This window comes from Anarhichas minor, unplaced genomic scaffold (genome assembly GCF_050575085.1).
Source record: "Anarhichas minor isolate MPS153535 unplaced genomic scaffold, ASM5057508v1 ptg000026l, whole genome shotgun sequence".
In the NCBI taxonomy this organism is placed as follows: domain Eukaryota; kingdom Metazoa; phylum Chordata; class Actinopteri; order Perciformes; family Anarhichadidae; genus Anarhichas; species Anarhichas minor.
This window is the reverse complement of record NW_027466472.1, coordinates 5,887,273-5,909,697: the sequence shown is the minus strand read 5'-3', so window position 1 is coordinate 5,909,697 and position 22,425 is coordinate 5,887,273. Positions and strand designations below refer to the sequence as shown.

Genomic DNA, 22,425 nt, shown 5'->3' with positions numbered 1-22,425 from the left:
TAATTCAATCGCTAATCATGATTTTGTGATAATCCTAGCATTGCGGTATAGTGTCAAAGAAAGTAACAACCCAAATAAAACAAAACAAAACACAAAAGAGAGAAGAGTAGAAAGAATAGAAGCAGGTGAGGGGGGAAACAGTGGTTACTGGTTCTACTCCTAGACGGGACTGGAGTCCGTCGGCGGAGCCGTCGCAGTTTGGTTAAAACGTGGGGTTACGAATAGGAGGGAATCCAGTCTGGTCTGTAGCTTCTGGATATATTTGTACATAATATGTGCGTTTATCTCTCTCTAATCGGTACAATTAGAGCGAGTTCTATGTCTAAGTTTTAGGATCTATTGGAATTGCGCTGCCAAGACTATAGGCCAGAGGTACCTGTGAGGGTTGCATAACAGTAGTGGTAGCAGATTTACGGATTTTGTTAACAGTCTAGGGTGACCAGCTAGGCTGGGGTTTAGAGCGGCTCAAGCTGTTGACAGATGAGCTGTTCTTTGATGAGGTCCTGCATTAAATCTGACTGCTACGGCATAGGTTATGTCTTCCTTGGTCACTTCTGGTAGAGTCTCTAAAGCATGCAAAGGGTTATTTATGAGAGTGGAGCGTAAGTTTACAGTCACAATGAAAGTTTTTCAGGTCTTGTAAATGTTCTGGTTGAAGTTGGATTTGTTAGCGGTTAGTGCATGCCTACAGGGCGAGTTGAAGCATGCAGTTAAACGTTAGTAGTCAATGGTAAGCCGGATTTTCTGGTTGGTTTCAACACTGGCTAGATTGGCGAGTTGCACTCCCTGCGAAGTGCATCTCTCTAAGTTTCTGTTGTCAGAGCCTTCCCCCCTCAAGCTGTTCAAGTGGCAAGGGTGCATACCACCACGTCACCGCCAGCACTCAGGGAAGCGTCGCGAACGGCTTCATTCTGTGGTGTGTCGTGGTGGGCAATGGTGACATTTCCCCCGCCCCTCCCCCCTAATTAGAGATGGAGACAGGTCCCCCGTGCAAATCAAGTTCAGTTCCCTAAAGCGGGGCAGGAGCTGGAAGAAAAACCTCGTGCACTAGGCATCTTCTGTCCCCTGCAGCACTGGCGACTTGACACGCCCAGACGATGACTCGGCCGAAAGAAGGCGGTGGCTTCGTTGAACGAACTGGAGGTGGATCACGCTGACAGAGCAGGATAAACAAGGCTTAGCTGACAAAGGATTTTCCGAACTAGGGTGCTGGAAGGGCCTCTAAGGTTGTGGTACCCTAGAGGTGTATGCGAAAGGTGGAGGGGGACACATTAGGTTAGTTTCTGACCTGGAATCGAGTAGAGCAAGTGTGTTATGGCCCCCCAGTACGACTGAAATATATATATACACACAGGGCATTGTCTTTGTGAACAAGGTCGCCCAAGAAGGTTAAAGAACAGGGGGGGCGCGCAATTGGGAGTGGTCGTTTCAGGGAGTGTGCTGAGTTCTCTTCCCCACCCTACTAAGTAGACTTGAGCAGCAGAGGGGAAGGTCACTTGGCTTAGTCAGGTGGGCTGCGAGTCGGTGTCGGGTTTTCTGACGAGTGCGGTGGCATTACCTGATTTGGACCCTGAGACAGTCATCAATACTCGAGTAGCGAATATTTGGATCGAAGCGCTCTACGTCCTTCGTGCGGGACTCTATGTGATAGGTGCGCAGGCCCTGCGCGCGGAGAGGGCCTAAACCGTCTGAATCGCCATAATTATTAAAATCAAGGGGAGGGTGATCTACCTCTCCCCGCGTGGGAGAGGGCGTTCGTTCTAGGCGTACACTTGACATATGCGGAATGTCTCGTTCGCCTGTGGAAGTGGGCTCGGACCCACTTAGGTCACTCAGGACCTGGGAGTACTCCCCCCTTCTCCTGTCATCAGAGAGGGCGAGTTTGAGGAGACCAGCAGCTGCATCTTGTGGTGCAGGGTTGTCTGGCTCCTGGTGAGCTTCTGCTCCTAACCTGTACGGTTTTTGACTGCCCATTTTACTTCTTTGTAAATGGCAACAGTGGTTAGAATTCCCTACTGTTAGTAAGAAAAACGGTTAGTGTTTACGGTTAATGCAGGCGCACAGTGAAATGCCTAGTTCTGTGACTTACAATTTCTACTGTTGGACGTCAATTACTGCTCTGAGGTGCACAGTGAAATGCCTAGTTCTATGACTTATAATTTCTACTGTTGCTCTGAGGTATTAACTACTGCTTTTCAACTCAAAGGTAGAAAATGCAAATGTAGTTTCAGCACTTCTGGCCTGTGACAGCTGTGTGTCACTTTCTTTGAGGGATTAAGAAAAACAAAACAAAGTGTTGGTATTACAAATAACGATCAAATCTACTAAACACAGCTGACTGTTAGTTTAGGAAATGTAACGAATGATCTAACCTGGAAAGGAAAAGAAGTAACAAATTTCAGAAAGGAAATTAAAATTGAAAATTTAATTAAAATTAAGATTAAAATCAAAATTAAAACTAAATTAAAATAGGAAAACGTTTTGAATATCAAAAATCAAACTATTTTGGACAATAATTTTCAGAAATTTGGATTATTCAAAAAAAATTAATAATTAAACTTTCTAAGGAAAATTAATTATTCAAAAATTATTCAAAATGATTCGAAGGTATACTATGGATTAGTGTGCATACATACTGCAATAAAACTGGAATAACGTAGCCTCACACGGGGCACCATTATGTTGGGAACGTAGAGGAGCGTGTTTGGTTATCAGCATCTAAGAAACTAAATTCTTGACATCAATAGAATTATTAATGTCAGTAACAATTATTAATGATTATTAATAATAACGGGGCACCACCCTGCGAACAGGGACCAATAACCAAACAATAAAACTAAGTCTCATAATTAGCGTTCACTCATAATGTCAACAGTCTGAGTACTATTACACATTCAGAGTGAAAGTGAAGGTTTAAGTTCGAGCACAGGCCACTACATCCAGTTATTATTACACACATATGCACAAGTAATCACAGACGACTGCTCTTTAAAATATAACAGAGTTTATTAAATAAAATAATAAATGATCAAATCAAGTAATATCAAAATCAACAAACACTATCATACAATTATATGTCTAATACCTAAAGTCAAATGAATAAAGTGGGGTAAGGATATGTATATAGATATATGTACAGGTGTGAGTGTGTGTGTGTGGAAACAAAGGGGGGGGGGGCCTACTCAAACAGTGATGGTACGTAACCTAAAAAGGGGCGTGTGAGCCTACAAGCAAAGATGGCGGAGTCTAGTGACCCGCGACAAGATAGCTGAGAGGTGGCTACGTGTAACCACGTGGGACGGCGCACAATGTGGGTTGAGACAATAGATTACGCGACCACGTGTCTGAGAGGTTCACCCAAAATCAGTGAATCTAACTATGTGTATGCGGGTTAGTAGGAAGAGGGAGAGAGAGAGCGAGAGAGGGAGAGAGGAGCTCTGAGCGCGGTGCTCCGAGCTGCAGTGAGAATGTGAGGAACAGCTGATCACTCGTAAACTCTGCGGTCGGATTCTGAACCGACCGGTCACGCTTGTACGGTGATAGTTGCGGTTCTAGATCTCACTCACAGAGCCGATTTAAAGAGGAGAGAATAAAACCAAAAACAAAATAAAAGAATCCCCAAAAACAAACAGATCTTTATCACGGCGGTGAGATGCGAGTATTGCTCTCTTATCACCCCGAAACTCGGTCGGCGAGACGAGGCTCCGCCACCGTGGTTTTGGTCTTTGAAATGATAAAATCACAACCTCCACATCCACTAGCAGCGACGGATCTAATGCAAACAGTTACGGCAGGAAATACACAATATAACGGGACTCCGTGGTCCGCGATGCTTGCGCAATAACACGTTATAACACGACAGTAACTTAACGTAACAAGATACAGGAATAACAACGACATAACGAATAGGCTAAATTAAGCTAATGCTAAGCTAAGCTAAGCTAGGCCCAGATACCAGTAACTCTTACTTGTAGAAGCTTTGTTCGGTGGGGTACGTTTCCCGTGGTGGGGATCACTCGGTCCTCGAGTAGCCGCTGGCTCGGCCTCGGGGCTGGCTGGCGCAGACTCGGCCTCCTCGCTGCAGAGAGGGGCTTTTTAACTTCGGCTGAGGGACGAGGTTTGGGTCGTCCTTCCCGGAAATCTTCGGCGAGGAACGATTGTTACCTTCTGCCGGCGGTGTGTACACAAAAAGGGTGGGAGAACGGGGCATAGAAGTTATCCGTTCTCGCACTACAGGATCCAAAACTCAAAATAAAACACAGTCTGTTCGACCAGCGAATGTTGCATGTGACCTGATAGGATTTGAGGAGGCCGCGGTTCCTCGTGGATCTAGACTAGGGCCAGATCCCAACAGTGGTGTTTCTATTCATACTTTTATTACCTTTGAACATAGAACGTTTTACCTCCCCTGTTCTGTCATCTCTGTGTCTTCTAATATCCATGCTCTTTTTCAAACATGTTTTTATTTCTTCTCTTTTTCACCCCCTCTTATCCACCCTATCTTAGTGCCTTATCCAAACATGTCTGTATGTAATCATTCCATTGGTTGCACCCCTTTTTTTTCTTTGGCTTATCTAAACTTGCTAAAGTAAACTTTTTTAAATGAATTCATTTTCCCAATCTTTCTCGAACAGTCTTTCCTTTTCTCCCTTACTTACATGTAGCTGACCCTATCGCTGCTACCGGTGAGCCCTGTTTCCTCTCTGCTGTCTAATTAAAAGAGTCCTGTTGAGTGACCGGCTTTGACCCTCCCCACTACTGTGCCAGCAGGTCAGTCCTTTTGAAGGGAAAATAAAACATATACAATGAACTAAACACACAAACGCACAGGCAGAATATGCACACACACACACACACACACACACACACACACACACACACACACACACACACACACACACACACACACACACACACACACACACACACACACACACACACACACACACATCCATCTCAAATATGTCTATCTGTTATCTCCATTACAATGTTGATAAGTCATTAGCATCAGCTGATTGGTACCACATAGTAGAGATTAAAACAGGTTTTAAGAGGGATCCTAAGACTACATTGAAAGGCAGCTAGATTTCACAAGATCACATGATCTTATGAGGCTTCACGTAATCAATTGTGTCTGGTCAGCCAGTGGCAGGACCAATCAGCATCCCGTGAGGAGCTACTGGCAGCTTGGGCGTGGCTTGGGTGAGTTGTTGCCATTGTTATTCCAAACAATGGCCTGAAGAGATTAGCGTTGATGCTGCAATGGCAGTTACATCACAACTGGAGGGTGTTTCTTCATCGGAAGAATAACAAAGAACGGCACTGAAGGCTGAATGACAATCACACCGACTCCAAATAGCAATCAGCCAGGTGTGTGGAGGTGAAAGGTTTTTTCACTTTCTGTTTGTACAAATGAGTGCATTGATATGATTGCCTTCAGGGAGAGACTGTCTGAAAGTGTCCAAATGTAAACAATTATTGCGCCTTGCTTCGACGACTGGGCCAATTTTAATTTGAAGTCAGGTCGTACATGCTCTTACCATATAACAAGTACATACACATACCGCAAAACAACATTTTTCGATTTTGAGGCTGGCTTGACTGGCGTGTTCTGCACTGAGCAGTGTTCTAAATGATGGAACAGATTTGTGGTACTGCTACCTTTAGCAGCAATCTTTTTGAGGCATATTTTGCAGGAAATTAGTCTGTTCTACATCTGCTCTCCTCAAACCAAACCACCTCCAAATGAGAGATTTATTTTTTTCAATTCTTCTGTGATTGGCTCCTTTCTGAGATCTTCTTCCATTTGAAATTACGTGAACACCGGGCAACATTAAACTGGTGGCCATGGTTGATCAGTTTGGGGTGTCTGTGTGTGTGTGTGTGAGCGAGAGGGAGTCTCCTGCATGAAAATATTACATGTTTCATGACACAACACATTCACTGTTTTGTTTTGTTAACATACCCCAGCCATTAGACTCATTAGACAAGACAAGAGAATTACAAACAAAGGGTAAAAACAACACATTGCAACTTTCTTTGTGCAGGACCTACTTCTGGCTACACTCCTCTTGTGTTGCCAACCGTGCACTGAGCGCTGAGTTGGCCTCAGTTCGTGGTCAACAGATAGGAGGAAACAGACAGGGACTAAACAAAACACGTCAGGGATGTGGGTCATCATCATCGCCCACCAAGTTCCCCTCAAAACAATGACACACCATCAGCAGCATGCCACTCTTCTACTCCTTATATGGTGCCTGCCTCTCGACAGGCTCACACCAGATAAAAACCTGGCTTCTTGTTTTTTTGGGAACCAATCGGTGAAACTAATGACGACATGTAAAAGGGAGTCAGTAGGGAGTCCGTATTTGGTTTATTTTGTATTTTGTGTCTTTTAGAGCACATATCTGAAAACTGTCAACAATTCAAAATAGTCCCCATAAGCAGTTATGAATTTATATTTGAGCTGCTGAGGGTCTGGGGACTCTATATACAAGTGTATCCCCCACCCCCCCACACACAACAAAAACAGTTATACATATTCATCATTCTTTGTCAAAGCATCTGCATTACTAATGTGATATAATGTGTTTGTCATCATAGTCATTAGTGCTGCTTTAGTCCCACTTGTTTTCACTGGTGACAGCTAAGCACAAATCTTCTTAATACAAATCTAAAAGTTAATAGGAGCAAGATTTGCCTAGCTTGCGCACACACACACACACACACACACACACACACACACACACACACACACACACACACACACACACACACACACACACACACACACACACACACACACACACACACACACACAACCAACTATGCTTGGCATGTCAGGAGCATGTGACAATTTGCGGCTTCAGCGGTTTCCATTAGAAGTTGTTACGATTGGAAATGAATACAGCTTCATTTTAATTTCACAACCACACAACTTTACTTTGATTTGTATTCACCTGCTGGCTGTTCTCTCTGACGTCTCGGTCAAACTGGGGATGTATGTTGTTTTAAATTGGTTTCACGATCTAAAAAAAAACATGCATAGAAAAGATTGCATTCAAACACACACACACACACACACACACATTCCATTCATAGTCTGTATGCAAATAAGCAACTACTTTGTTGAAGGCCAAAATGGTTTTAAAATTAGTTTTTTTTTACCGCTACAAATTGAAAGTCACAAACAAGAGGCATTATGTTCATGAATGTTTGAACATGTGTGGGCGTTGGGGACAGACTGTGCTTGTGTACGTAGGTGTGTGTGTGTGTGTGTGCACCTTTGTGTTTTGTGTGAACATGTTTTTCTCCTAGTAATATGAATCAAAAGTGAATGTATCAACTTAAAAATACCCCCCCCTCCCACCTTCTCTGTCTCTCTCTCTGTCCCGCTGCTGGTGGACATGATCTATGTTTCCATTGAGTTGCCATTTGTTACAGCACAAAAGTCACATTAAACATCTTGAAATTTGTGATGCAACAGCAAGAAAGCAAATAACTTGTTAAGGGGATAGCCCGTTTGTACTCTCTCCACTACTCATCTCAAGTAATTTGATGAACAGTAGTGTAAAAAAAAATGACATTTTATGAAATATATATGTTGAAATAGAGAGGATACTGTCTACCACTTCCTTATTCATCTATCCCATCCCGTCTTCTAGAAAGACAAGTTTCGACTAACAGACATATTTTTGTTTCAAATTTAATTTGGTCCTATACCTTTCCACACTAGACTAACAAAACATCCTTTCCTTTCCTCCCTTATCCATCCCTTTGCCCCTCAGTTTCCATACACCATCACCTGTGAGCCCCTCACAGTGATTAAGCCCATCTTGCACAGCCGCACAGGCTCGGGGAGTGACATGAGAGTCAGGCATAGACAGAGAAAAGTAAGGAAATGAACAATAGGGAAAAAAAGGGCAGCATACAGAGAGTACGGATCAGGCAAGGAAAATGAATAAGAACATAAACAAGTCCCCCACCTCTCGTTTTTTTACTTCAATCTCATATATAAATGTGATGGTTCTCCCCGTACAAAACCCCATAGGCAATTTAAAGAAAGTAGGCCAAAATGAAATATGGCTGCAATATAAAACACAACACTTCAGACACACAGCAGCCTGATAAGACCCTTTTGTGTGTGCTCATGAGTGAGCGTGTGTCTGTGTGTATTGGTTTCCGTGAGCATGAGCAAGTGAGGAAGACAGAGTGAGTTGAGGGGTAGGTAGCATTGGCACACTAAATGTGTCGCAATAAGGTTGAGCGTTTTTATTAAGATTGAACCAAAAGTAGGATTTCAAATGACATTTTACACCATTGAAATGGTTGTATAATCTATCATACTGCTTCTTAGTCTCTCTCCCACTCATGCACTTGCCCACACACTCACACACACACACACACACACACACACACACACAGACAACTCTTGTCCACTTGCTATCCTGCAGTCACGCTGCACTAACATTTCTCTAACCTTTTAGCCACCAGCACACTGTAGCATAAACAGGCTAAATCCCTAGTAATCTGTCTGTGACATCCATGAGGACCATGTTGACTTACTCTGAAGAGTGAAGCCTGACCCAAATATGGATGTAGGCATAAGCCAAAAAATGTGACCTATTATTTAGTAATATGATGTCATGCATGATTGCATGAAGACAAAAAAAAGATGATAGTCTTTCGGTTTGGACAAATGGACATCGCGGCCTTAAGTGGCAGTGGGACATGTGTTTCCTGTTTAATGTCTTAAAGACTTAAATACCCAGAATTATACACAGTGACATCAGTAAAGTGGACACTCATCTGACCTAAATATCCCGTTTTATGTGGCTGGTGGGGATTTTTAAAAAAAAATATGCATCAGGCTCAAATCCAGCTTACAGTACAGAGTGCCCACTCTCCCCTGTTACAGCGAGTGGAAAGCATATATTGACCTTAAGTGTTGAACTGAATACATAAGGAGCAACATTTGAGTCAACTTATATACCTAAGCCAACTTAACATATGGACAGTTAATGGGACAGTGAGTAACATTTAGGGGGTTTATTGGTAGATACTGAACATAATATTCATAACTATGTTTTAATCGGTGTATAATCACCCGAAACTAAGACGCGTTAAGTTTTCCTTAGCTTAGAAAAAGCCATTTATATCTACGTAGGGAGCGGGTCGTCTTTCACGCCATCTTGCTTCACTATGTTTCTACAGCAGCCCAGAACGGACCCTGGCTCTAGAGAGAGCCTTTCACGTTTCATGTTATCTGAAGGTAGGGATGCATTCTGAAACCCGGTATTAAAGGGTGGTAAATAATTAAAAATCGTAGTATTGATAATCCCCGACAGTACTGCTTTTTATTCGTACTTTTTAATGTTTTGATGACATATATTATAACCCTGCAGCGCTCGTAAATCCAGGTTAAAGACAAAAGATATGCTATTTGTTCAACTTTATTGACATTTAAACAGATCATTTTCACAGAGAAAGCTAGAGATGACTAAAGGTTGTCTGCTTTGGTCTGGATGGAGGGCTGAAACAACAAGTAGAACATACACGTGCAGTCTTGGGCAGGTCTCCCCTTGCTGAACTGGCCTGAACTGTCGTTCTGTCCCAGGATGATTTCTTGAAACTAGATTTGATATTAGCAAATGTATGCCCACCATCAGATTTTCAAACAGATAAATCCATCAACTTGTTTCTTTGCTTCTATTTCTGCTACTGTCAAATAATATAATCTCTTCTATATGAATATTGTACTGTAGCATTTGCTGCCAAAAACATGGATTGTATAGCCCACTCTGTCAAACTTGACCTTGTCAGGTCTCCATTCTGCAGTCCATTTACTGAGTAATCTAGTTAGAGCGGCATGTTCTGAAACCTGTTAACCAGCTGCCAAACATCTAAGTGACATCCCCCCAACCCAACCAGCTACGTGTCTGTTCTCTATCAATCTCTGCTCCACCAATTAGGGAAGTGTATGTCGGTGAAGGATAAGTGCTCTCTTACCTCTGTAGGTTAAAACAAATGGGACACTATTGGTTAATCTGTTGTCTGTGTCTTTGCACGTCAGCGCAAGAGTGCATCCACACGTGTCACGCCTCGTATGCACCACATTGTAAAATGTTGGAAATGAGGATGTGGTGGTGCTGATCAAGGAAGTCAAGGAATTTAAACGTTGTTCAATATGTAAAATGTCCTGTTCAAATGTACACAGGCTCAACCTTCTACTGAACTATATGTGTAATACTTTCCCAATCATTAGAATGCAGATGCCTACTAAACATTTGCAAATGCGTAGCTGACCAATCTGGACATGTTCTCCACATTACAGGACTGGAGGACTGGAGAACAGGGGTGCCAACCTCATGTCAAAAGGCAGACCACTACCAGATGAGTGGAGGCAACACCCTGGGGTGATGAAGCAGATTTGGACCCTTCACGCTTGGCCCCTGAGAGGGACAGGCTGAGGATGGCTGGTTTGTTTTCACAGGTTGTGCAGACCATCCAGGCGGCAAGAATAGGATTCAACAAGGTTTACAAGGCAAAAGTGGTCAGAGTTCCAAAAAAAGGTTAGATCCCCTGTTCCTTTCAGTTGGGTCTATTCTTTCCTTTTTGTTTGGTGGATAGCGGGCTGTCTCATGCAGTGTCGACCGCTGTGTTCGGTGGGGTAAGTGTCGAGGATATATGCACGGTGGGATTGTGGTCGACTCCTTGTGCTTGTGTGCCGGCCTAGGTTAGAAGGAAGTAGTTTAGGCTGTAGCTACTCACCTCTAGCCGGTCGGGATCAGAGCGGTTGGGTTGGTGTACAGCTATGCTTATGCTAATGTTCAGCCGGCGAATGCATGCCCATGATTGGAGAAGAGTATTAAGTAGAGGGCTCTCCCTGTGCTTATAAAATGAGGTTTACAATATGGCAACTTTTTTTTTCTGCGATTATACTATCATTGCTCTTTGTGAAGATGTCTATCTTGACAAAATGCAGTTCAACTTGGAAATGTAACTGTTAAACATCTAAGCTAGTTCCTTTATCAATATATTTAATTGGTTCTTCAGCTATCCAGGTGTGTGTTTGGTTTGATCACTTCATTTCCTCTTGGGCTTAATTTGCACATTAATATATGTTTGAACAGTTGTTTTTGTCATGAATACTTTCACACAGAACGTGAATATTAAGCATCAAAACAGTGACGCTCCTTTTTTTCAGAACTTTCTTTTCAGAATTTGTTGCATAAATATGTCTATAATGTTAAGTAAAAGATGTAATACCTCAAAAATCTCCAGCTTCAAATTATTGCAGACACACACACACACACACACACAAACATCCCAATGAAATAGAGAGAGACAGAAAGAGCATGACATAAACCAATATCCCTCTCTGTGACACCATGATTGGATATTTACTATCGTACTGCTCAATACTTACACACAAGAAATGTATTAAAGGTTTTTTTTCTTCTTCTTTTTTATTTTTCACTGCTTATCCCTGCCTTCATAACTGCAGATTGACATTCAAAGGGCATGGGTGAAATTAACTTGTCTGTATGTGTGTGTGTGTGTGTGTGTGTGTGAGAGTGTGTTTGGGGGGTTACATTCCAGTCCCAAGCCTATTTTGATGATGTTGGAATGAGAGAGAGAAAACATCGTCTCAAAGGCTCCTATCAAATGCCTGTCATTTCTCCCTTTAACTGCCTAATCCCTGATGGTGTGTGGTTATGGTGCCGTCTCATTTCTCAAACAAACTGTTGGCTGCCTTGCTCTTTCTTTCTGTCTCTCTTCCTACTTCTGCCTGTGCATATTTCTGTCTATGCCTATACCCAACTCTCCCGCTGAGCTGTCTCTAAGGAGCCAGACCTCCCACAGCTCCCGTTCTTTTGTGTTGATGTCCAATGTTACAGCTCAGTGGTATGTTGAAATATGGTCAGACAGTGAGAGAGATAAAGACAGGAGAGTCTGAAAAAGAAAAGATATCGTTGTATAGGGTTACATGTTTTCCTGTGGTTTTAAATTATCGCTTAACTTATTTTGCCAGGAGGAGGGATTTCATTCCATTTGACATCTGTGAAAAATATTTTTTAATCATTAATACTGATTAGATTATGAAAAAATATATTTTTTTAAATACCAAGATTAAAGTGGGGACTGCTGTTCGTGTTTAATGTGAAATTAAAAGTAAAACTCAGTCATCAAGTATACGATCAAGTAGTCATCAATCATCAGTCATTGTCCCATGGGTCCTTAGTGTTGTAAGTCATTACTGTTGTTTGCCAATCTCTAGGCACATTGTTCTTTAGTCAGTCAAGATAATGTCAACCACGCTGTTTTACAAAACCTAAGTCAGTGTTTGTGTTGCCTAAAAGCGGAGCTTTATTTTGAAAAGACACGCCTCCAGACACATCCAAAACTGACGCTACAGAGGGCACCTAAAGTGTCATAGTTTGAAGCTTAGGGCCACTGACCAAGCGTTATGTAACAAGTTGGTAGTGTTGGAAATGCAAGTTAATCCAGATCTTCCTGGAATTGCCGGACTTAACTCAGATCCAAAATCATTTATGGTTTAGACAGAATATGCATAACGTAGTGTGAGAAAAAAACAAGGGGCAGACACAGGAAGTGCTATAATAATGAAGAAAACGACACTGTGACACTATGCCAAATGAGCTTTAATTGCAGTCATAAAGGAGAATATATATATGCTGTATGTTCAGTATAACATACATTGATTACTGATTCTGGATTTCCCTCAGAGTTATGCTTGATAACAAGCAGGCTTATTTCCTGCTATATATGCACAGGCATCAAGCAATAGAATAGAAAAGTGATTTTTAGTGTTATGAGTAAGTTCAAAAACATGAGCCTTGTAGCAAATAATTGTTTTTTATCAAGTGGACAATAAGTGATAGAAAAGAGCGGAAGCTCGATTAAATACTGCCAGGAAAAGAATATCACTTATGACGTCAGTAAAAATTGGCATATAGAGTATGTCCTGAATGTAACACTTACACACAGCTGATACGATACTTAAAACAATTGTTCTCATTATGTTGTTTGAACAATAATTCAGTTGGCATTTTCTTTCTACGAAACGTATTTGCCAGAATATGAACTGAAGTTCTCAGAGACAGGGTTGGAATGCAGGACATGCAAAAAAAAAAAAGCATGTGTCTTTGTGTTAAATCAACCCATCACTGTGTTTAATGTACAATGAAGCCCTGTTTTCAACTCTGCATAACGCTCACGTTATTGTTTATTGTTGTTGAACTGATGACCAGAATATAATCAGAATGACTGTCTCTTGCTCAGTGCCAGTCGTCTCTGTGTCCCGCTGAGGTGACCAGGAGAGAGGCAGTGAATCCTCCACAATTCATTGCTGACACTGGGGAAGTATCAATATACTTACTTAAGTATACTGTGAGGTATTTGTACATTACTTCCGTACTTTCCTTTTATGCTACTTCACACTTCAAATACTTTACAGATGGAAATATTGTTCTTTGTACTCCACCTCATTAATAATCACAGCATGCATACTGTGGATTGTGCACATAAAATACACAATTCGATTACAACATAAAAAGGATTATTAAATATTGAACCAGATCTATGAATTGGGACCTCTTAAAAAAAGTTTCTAGTTGAGTCCCATTCTTATGTTTTAGATAAGGGCTGTACGCAGTTCTACCAGAGAGACATGTCCTCTAAGTTCTCAAAAGGTTTCATTTAAATAAACATGTAATGGCTTGAAAGGTAAACATATCCAATATATCACAAATGAATATTAGAGAATAGTACAATAAATGAATAGACATTTGTGTTGCAGAACTTAATTCTGTCATCTTTCCTTTCCCATTAATTATCTAATGACCTCTCAGATTTATCTTGCGACACTTTGGAGGGGACCGGCCCCTTAGTTGGGAACCACTGGACTAAACTGTTTATAAAGCAGTTAAAATGAGTCCCACCTCAACAGTAACAACACAGTAAAATGCATCTTACAGACCGATGCATCAGCATTTACAATCTGATCAAGTTATGTAAAATGATACTTCAGTCTCAGGGGCCATTTTTCTGCCTTTACTTTTGAAAGTTTTCATTTTGCTGATAACACATTTACATAATAAATAAGATTTTGAATACAGAACATGTATTTGTAATGAAGAGTTTTTAGTGTTGCACTGGTACTTAACTAACGGATCTTTGTAGTGCACCACTGGACAGACATGTGACAGGTGACCATAGTGTTTTCCAACAAGTGTTGAATATATGAACACAGTGCAGGCCAGAAGACACAATTATTATTAGTATTATAATTATTACTATTTTGGATGGAAGAGTAAACTAAGTTTTACTTTCGTAAAACATATGTGTTTATATTTGTATCACTTTATTATTGTTATTGTTGCTATTATTATAACTGTAGTAGTAGTGGGTGTCACACATGGCCAGCCCAGATACTGTACAGAGGGCTTGTGTCCACGCCTTCTTCGTCCCATCAATACGGTGTCTTCATTCACTCCAGCCAGGCTGTCTGACAAGGTAAGACGTCACTAAGGCTTTCTATGAATTGGTCCTGGTACATTCACTGTCAGGAAATGTTTGAGTCCGAGTGAGAGTGTCTCTCCCCAATTCTCTTTTTAAATGCAGCTGAACGCGGCTTTTCCTCGCTAAACTCACAATGTGCTCCGTCGCCGCCTCCACGAGTCAACTGCGCTTTGCATCTTTCTGATCACTCGCGGCATATTTGCTTCCAGATATTTTAAAGATTATAATGGGACGCTTCTAAAGTGACGCACATGCTGCGGGAATGACCACCGCAGCCGCCGTTCCGTCGCGCTTGATCCGCACTTTTTTGACAGCATCCCACTCTCCACTGACACGGGTTGAAAATAAACGCGTTCATGCCAGTGGCAGTGAAAGCACTCAAATTATTTACTCAAGTTACTGTGGCTAAATTGGGAATATAAGGTGTCAGCACCCACCGTACTGTGTTGACATAGCTTCATAAGGAGTGTATGAAAGTAGAACTCATCCGTGGTAAAGTAGAGTTTAGGCCACGTCTGGTGTTCTGGCAACACCAGTTGTTATATTAATTATTTAGTGAAATAATTCACTCTAATAGCCTACATGTTATGATTACATGATAAGTACAGTATTGACGTAGCTTTGGAGTATATAAAAGTAGATCTTATCTGTAATAAAGTAAAAAACATGTCAGTTATTGTATTAATTATTTAGTGTAATCTAATAGGCAACATTTTTGATAAACAAAAATTAATAATAAAGTGTTTGTGTGTGCTGTCTTTTTTTCTCCCCAGGATTTTCCATGGCGAAAGTTTCTCCCTGTACACGCGTCACCCTTTTTCTCCTGTTACCTTATTTCCTGACTGTATCACTTGCCACTCAAGATGACCTTGTAATCGACACCAGGCATGGGAAAGTTCAAGGGAAGTTGCTTTCAGTGCTGGGTGGCAATGTTGGAGCATTTTTAGGAATTCCTTATGGGAAACCACCTTTGGGGAAACTGCGATTCAGCGCTCCAGAGCCAGTAGAGAGTTGGGAAGGAGTGAGGGATGCCACCCAATTCCCAAATTCCTGCTACCAACTGCCAGATACAACCTTTCAAGGTACGATACACGTTTACACGGATGGGCACAATGCCTACATCTACAGTATATTGTGTTGTGTACATGTACTGTTATTCAAGTGGGTTAGCCCTGCCAACAAGGTCTAGATAATGAAAAAACACCTGCCTGAAATGACAGCCAATACTTGATGACTCACCAGGACTATTCGGAGCCCCTGATGTCCCAAAAGAGGACATTTTATTTTTTTGCGCACACCAAATTTCATTTTGAATATACAAGTCATTATTATGTGCCAACAAAACATACATCAAATACAAGTTGCAAGGTCTTCTCTGGGTTTCTTTCGTTTTTCTATTTTACTGTCGGCTGGATAGCATTCATTTCATAACAAAATATGTAGTGTGCGTGTACATTGGGATGTGGCATATGAGGTGTGATACGATTCAGCACACTAACGCACATCACCTTCGCCGCGTACCTGCTTTGGTTTTTTGTGTGTGTACACGTGTACTTTGGTGAGTGTACTTGGCGAATGTTTTCAATTGGTGCACTGCAGCAAACGTCTATTTTAAGTTTTGTATGTCTTAGCGAATGTTGCTCTTCCCAACGGCCAAATCTTTTACAAGTCTTTCCTGCATTACATTACCCGCTCGCTAACTTGCTAAATTGTGAGCCTCGGTGGCCTCTAGACTTCTACACAGCCACAGCACCATCCATGTTGCTGCTGCCTAGCAGTGGTGTTCTCACAACTTGAACGGCAAGAATATTATGTACACGACCACCCATGCTGTAACCACGAGCTCATGAGTTTCGTTTGAAGGCAGCATGTGACAAGGCACCAAAGAAGGTCATCTAAGTGCATGTGTGATTAGGAGATGACCTTAAAAAGACCAATGTACCATCTTAAGGCAGGTGTTTCAGTGCGGAGCGGCAGTTATATAACAACATGCCACACCCGCACGCACACACTCACTCAACTGTTTGGTGCCACTATAGCAGTTGAGCAAACAAAAATATGAATAGACGAGCACATAAGCACACACAGTTTGACACAGACTAAGTCCTCCACCCAAGAGAGGGTTTGGGGCTGGGTAGTGCATACCTATCTATTCGTAGACACAGCCACCTGTCAGGGGTTGTTTCATAGCCAGCTTCAACCAGTGCCAGGCATATGTACAGAAATACTGCCCAAATGTAGTCTAAATATAGATATGACAACACAGATAGATATGGATGTTGGACCGCTGTTATTGCTTTGGACGAAGCGGTACTCATTAAGTGGAAAACAAACAAGGGATTTATTTACTTATTCACCTATGAAATTGTTCGGGAACTATTCGTCATAATGAGTTAAGTGAAACATCAGCTAATATGTAATCTTAAAATACAGCTTGCAATAAAATGTTATGATGAAGTTGAAATTTAACTGACTGTATGACTGAAGTATGTTTATCATGGCAATTGCTAGACTACGGTCCCAATCAGTCTCCAGTGACATTGATAAATATTGTCATTTTTTTCAAGGGTTCCAAGGTTCAGAGATGTGGAACCCAAACACTCCTTTAAGTGAAGACTGTCTGTACCTAAACGTCTGGTCCCCTCGTTTCAACAAAACCCAGCCTAAGCCCTCACCACTGGCTCCTGTCCTTGTCTGGATCTATGGAGGCGCGTTCAGTCAAGGAACATCCTCTCTGGACATTTATGATGGTCGCTTCTTGAGTAAATCTGAAGGTGTTGTTGTGGTATCAATGAATTACAGGTGAGAACTGAAGTAAACTGAAAAAAATAAAATAATGAGTGGACATAGTTACTGTATGTAACTGCAAACTCCCTGCTAATCATTAACGAGGTGAATATCTGTGAGTTGGGTCTCTCCTTTACACTTGACACACTTGGATTTTTGCCTATATCGGAAGTTGCAAGAGGTCAATAAAACTGGTAGTTGGTGTTGGTGCAATAAGCAAAGCAAAGGAGTATGTACAGTATATAAAAAGTCCTTTCCACTATGTGCAATACCCTTCTCTTTACTCATTGGCTGTGGAATCGACAAGAGTAGGTGGATTTATCTTAAGTTAAATGCTGTCACCATCTTTCCTCATTCTCATGCTCATTTATTACAGAGTCGGAGCTTTTGGTTTCCTGTCTATTCCTGACGACAACAACGTCCAGAGCAATGCAGGCCTGCTGGACCAGCGCTTGGCGCTCCACTGGGTTGCCAAAAACATAGCTGCTTTTGGAGGGGATTCTACAAAGGTAAAATGTATTTGTGTTATACCCTAAAATCTGATAATAAGATTTGTTTAAACTGTTTGAACAAACAATAAAACAAAGCCGTTGGCTTTTGTTTCCAGGTGACTCTGTTTGGGGAGAGCGCTGGGTCAGCATCTGTGGGCTTCCACCTGCTCTCTCCAGGCAGCCATAGTCTTTTTCAAAGGGCTGTGTTGCAGAGTGGCACTCCTAATGCACCCTGGGCCACAATCAGCCAGAGTGAGACCTGGCACAGGTAGGGTGTACTATTTTCAGTCACCCTCTTACATCTTTCCACTCCTTCCATCACTCATAAGATTTGTTATGCCACGGTTTTGATTGATTTGTTTGAAGCCGCAACATGCAACCTTTTACGTTAAAGTAACATCAAATGAATAGGGTACATTCACAGCCATTTTTTTTAAATTTCACCACAAGCATGGACATATACACATGGTGCTTGGTCAAAAGATTCTCAATATATTGGTTCTCTTTCTCAAAATGTGTCAACAATTTGTCTCCGTCTCCCTCACATTCCTCCTCATTCCTTCTGTCACCGATTGCCTTGCTCCCTCTCTACGTCAATATCCAGGTCTATGAAGCTGGCGATGCTACTGGGTTGTCCCCAATCTCCTTCATCTGATATGAAAGCTTGTCTGCAGGAGGCTGATCCCCTGGAAATCTCATTGAAGCAATATGATGTTGTCGTACAGCCTACACTCATAGCCGCTCCCTTTGCCCCTTTTGTTGATGGGGACTTCCTACAAGATAAAGTCGAAGTAGGTGTGTGTGTGTGTGTGTGTGTGTGTGTGTGTGTGTGTATGTGGAGACACCATGTGTTAATTTGGCTATTACCCATGAAACAGGTTTTTGCATGTTTTTATAAATAGGTTTCAGTATATTTTCACAATCCTACCTCAATTAGCTGGTGTAACAAATGTCAACACCGAAAGCCATGGTTTTTAGATTCACCATTTGAATAACTATATGTCAAAGCTGTCACACTTTCAAATTTAACACATGGAAATACACACAAAAAAATCAGTTGACCTAATTACTGTATATTATGTAACATGGCTACAAGTACACATCTAACACACTTTGACCTAACCGACTGTACCCTGGTATCAGCAAAACATCAAAACCAAGCTCACTGGGCAATTACTGCAGTATTATTTGACAAAAAAAACAACTTACAAACACCAACCGCCTTTTTGTTTTTCTCTGCAGGTGTTGCTTAGTACCGGTAACCTTCCAAAGAAAGAGGTGCTGTTTGGCTTAAACAAGGATGAAGGGACCTATTTCTTAGTTTATGGAATGCCTGGGTTTAACATCACCGGCCAGAGTCTCATCACCAGAAATGAGTTCCTGAGAGGAGTGGCCATTACAATGCAACATGCAAGTGATCTCACAAGGGATGGGGCCGTGTTCCAGTACACTGATTGGACAGATGAGAATAACAGGACGACAAATCGTGACTCACTGGGTAGTCTGGTTGGAGACCAACTGTTTGTTTGTCCTGTGCTAGAGTTTGCTCAGAGGTAATTCTGAGTTGCAATAGTATCCTCAGCCATGTCTTGCACAATATTCTCAGTGAATCTGCCCTGCACACTGCAGATATTTTTATTTTTTAATCTATAATTGTTTTAATTATTTTCCACATCACTCTTTTAGTGTGGCTTTAGGAGTAGGCAAGAGTGCATTTCACTAAACACATCACTTCTACATTTCTGAATTCTTGAATCCTTGTTTTAGGCTCAGATTAGACAGGACAATACAATCCAGAAAAATCCAGTTTAAGTAATCCAAGAAATTGAAGATTTATTAGATACCAAAAAGCAACAAGATACCAAAAAGAAAACGTTGTGCCGTGTCCTCTTATTCAAATGAATGAGGGGGCTGCATTTTTTTAAATGCAGGTCTCGTCTGTTTGAACACTGCACTATCCAATTGAATGGTTTGGGTCCTAAACAAATAGGATAAACAGTAAATCCTCATTTCTTGTTGTATTTTCTCTAATTAACCAGACCTAGTGCAGTGCAAAAATAGTTCAATGTTTGTTTATTTATTTTTTACCAGGTACTCTCAACATGGTGGTCAGACCTTCCTTTATTTATTTGACCACCGGTCGTCTGTCAATCCTTGGCCAGAATGGATGGGCGTTATGCACGGCTATGAGATAGAATTTGTCTTCGGAATGCCTCTGAATGCATCCCTGGGATACACGAAGAATGAAGTGAACATGACAAAGAAGTTTATGAAACACTGGGCCACCTTTGCCCGGACGGGGTATGTATAATCAGATAGACAATCAGTCACTCAAGCTGTTTGAAGACCCTCAGGGCACTGTTGAATTGTCTTGATTGGCTGTTCTTTTTGTCAGGAATCCAAGCATTGATGGAGATAACTGGCCCGTGTTCACCCCTGAACGGCAAGAGTATGTCACTCTGAACTACAACCATCCAGAACGAAGGAGGATGATGAGAGCTGAAGAGTGTCACCTCTGGAACACATTCATCCCAAAAGTACAGAAAGTCTCAGGTTAGACAGCTATCCATCTATCTATCCATCCATCCATCCATCCATCCATCTATGTATCTAGCTTCTCTATCTAATTCATTCATCCATCCCTCCCTCCCAAAAACTCAACACTACAATACACACAAAGCTCTATAAAGTTATCTGTAGTAGGAGGCGTTTTGCCTTGTTTATTCTCCCGTCCACTTCACCACGAGTCTGGAGGTCTCAGTGGGAGGAAAGTAGGGTCAGCCATCACTTCACTGAACTCTGATTACACACAGTGTGAATAATGTTCATACACCTCTCTATTGTGGTCATTATTCGCGCACACACACACACACACACACACACACAGATCATGCAAAATTACCATTTTTAGATTCATTTTATTGAAAGTGACGGGAACATAAATTTAAATGTGCATATACGTACACATCTTACATGTACAAATCATTTTGTGAAAGATGACAAGATGAAAGTCCTTCTCTCTGCCTCTTTCTCCACAGATGATCTGCTGTCTTGTGAAAAATCAAATGGGATTATACTCTACTGTAACTACACCTTCCTCTTCATTCTATTGGTTATAACTTTAACCTATTGATATTTGTTCAGTAAGAGATGCAGCTATTCTCATCTCATGGTATAGCAACATGCTCCCCAGCTCTGTAGACATTGTATTGCCATGAGGTTTCAGGTAGTAGCATTTATTTTGCAGGTACTGGTGCTGCATAATGCCCAACAACCAAATAGTGCTTTAAGTTATGACATGATAATGTATTTCTCATAATAGTCAGCTACCAGTTTGTTTCTACTTGTTTGTCTTTCTTTCAAAAGTGTTTATATAAATTGTGCTGATTGCAGAGTAGGCTGATTAAAACATGTTGAGTGCACTTGTATTGGAAAAATATGTTTGTGAACATCATGCAGTTGACTTCAATCAATCACATTTTGAAGTTTCATTTGCACTGATGCATTTTTAGCAGGAAATGCATTATTTGCTTGTAAAATCTGTCCCAATTGGCTAATACCACTTCAATGTATTGTAGACTACTTCATCACAATGACAATCAGGATGCTCTAGTTATTAATAATGTGTTTATTGTATTTATCAGTAAAGTCCATGAAGTGATTATTAAAGATTTGGATATAATGATCAACATTGAGGTCTATTTTGACTGATTTTACATCACCCGTGCTTCTTCCAGCAAACATGCACACAAAACACTCACCCACTCTCACCTCCTCTACGTTGTACAAAGGCTTATTTGTTTTTTGGTATCGAATTTGGTATTTCTGAGGGAGTGTGAGAGAGACTAAGAGAGCGCGAGAGAGAGAATAACTACAAAGACAAGGGAGACAAAAGGGATCTTAGTAGAATACTACAAGGAAGTCTTTGAAGGTACAGTACCAGAGTTCTTTTAGCACCCACTGAGTATCTTCAATATGTTGAGTCAAGGTGATGCTCCTCACTTGTTATGACCACAGGGATCAAGAAAAGCTAAAAATTAACACAAAAATGTAACTTTATTTTTTTTTTTTCTTAATGATGCTGTGGGATAGCAAGGTTTGTGGCATTACCCTTGAGAAAACTTTAGTTTCATCGCCAAATGATACACAAATACCTTTTTGTGAAGGACGAACAGCTGCTTCACAGGAGGTGCGTTGTTTTTACTCGTGTCAGTGCCACAGTTTAGTTCTCAGACATGACACTGACAGATATTAGGGGTGAGCTGTGATTAATGCGCATGACAGTGACAGCTTCATTAGTTAAGAGAGCATCACCTCCCACTGCGTGTCATGTGAAATTACCATTACCAACCCCCAGGGATAGCTGAGGCTGAGCAGACATTGTCGAAAGAATGAGAATGCTTGATGTGAGAGTCCAACGTTTGTTTCACGAGGCAGAACTATGTGGCGAGTTCTCAAGACAATTGCACTCCTTAAAAAAGGTAACCCTTTATATTTGAAGTTTTACATGAAATTAAAATGTTCACACCAACGATTCACTGAAGCTTTCTTTGGTTCTTGATTGTATGTATTTTATTCTTCTTCAAATATCCATATAATGTAT

The 22,425-nt window shown here is 41.2% G+C and overlaps 1 protein-coding gene across 1 annotated transcript; it reads left to right on the top strand.

Moving 5' to 3' along the window:
- The first annotated feature begins 15,325 nt into the window (after positions 1 to 15,325).
- On the top strand, positions 15,326 to 20,955 carry LOC142959574 (cholinesterase-like). Its single transcript, XM_076100903.1, has 9 exons — positions 15,326 to 15,626; positions 17,112 to 17,346; positions 17,708 to 17,840; positions 17,939 to 18,090; positions 18,427 to 18,613; positions 19,065 to 19,375; positions 19,914 to 20,123; positions 20,218 to 20,375; positions 20,861 to 20,955. The coding sequence occupies exons 1-9, from the start codon at positions 15,326 to 15,328 to the stop codon at positions 20,953 to 20,955; spliced, it is 1,782 nt and encodes a 593-aa protein (XP_075957018.1).
- The last annotated feature ends 1,470 nt before the right edge of the window (positions 20,956 to 22,425 follow it).

Coding starts and splice junctions, on each gene's coding strand:
- LOC142959574 (XM_076100903.1), top strand. CDS start 15,326: ATGGCGAAAGTTTCTCCCTGTACACGCGTCACCCTTTTTCTCCTGTTA. Junction 18,614..19,064: donor TCCTACAAGATAAAGTCGAA/GTAGGTGTGTGT, acceptor TTTTCTCTGCAG/GTGTTGCTTAGTACCGGTAA. Junction 20,376..20,860: donor AAAAGTACAGAAAGTCTCAG/GTTAGACAGCTA, acceptor CTTTCTCCACAG/ATGATCTGCTGTCTTGTGAA.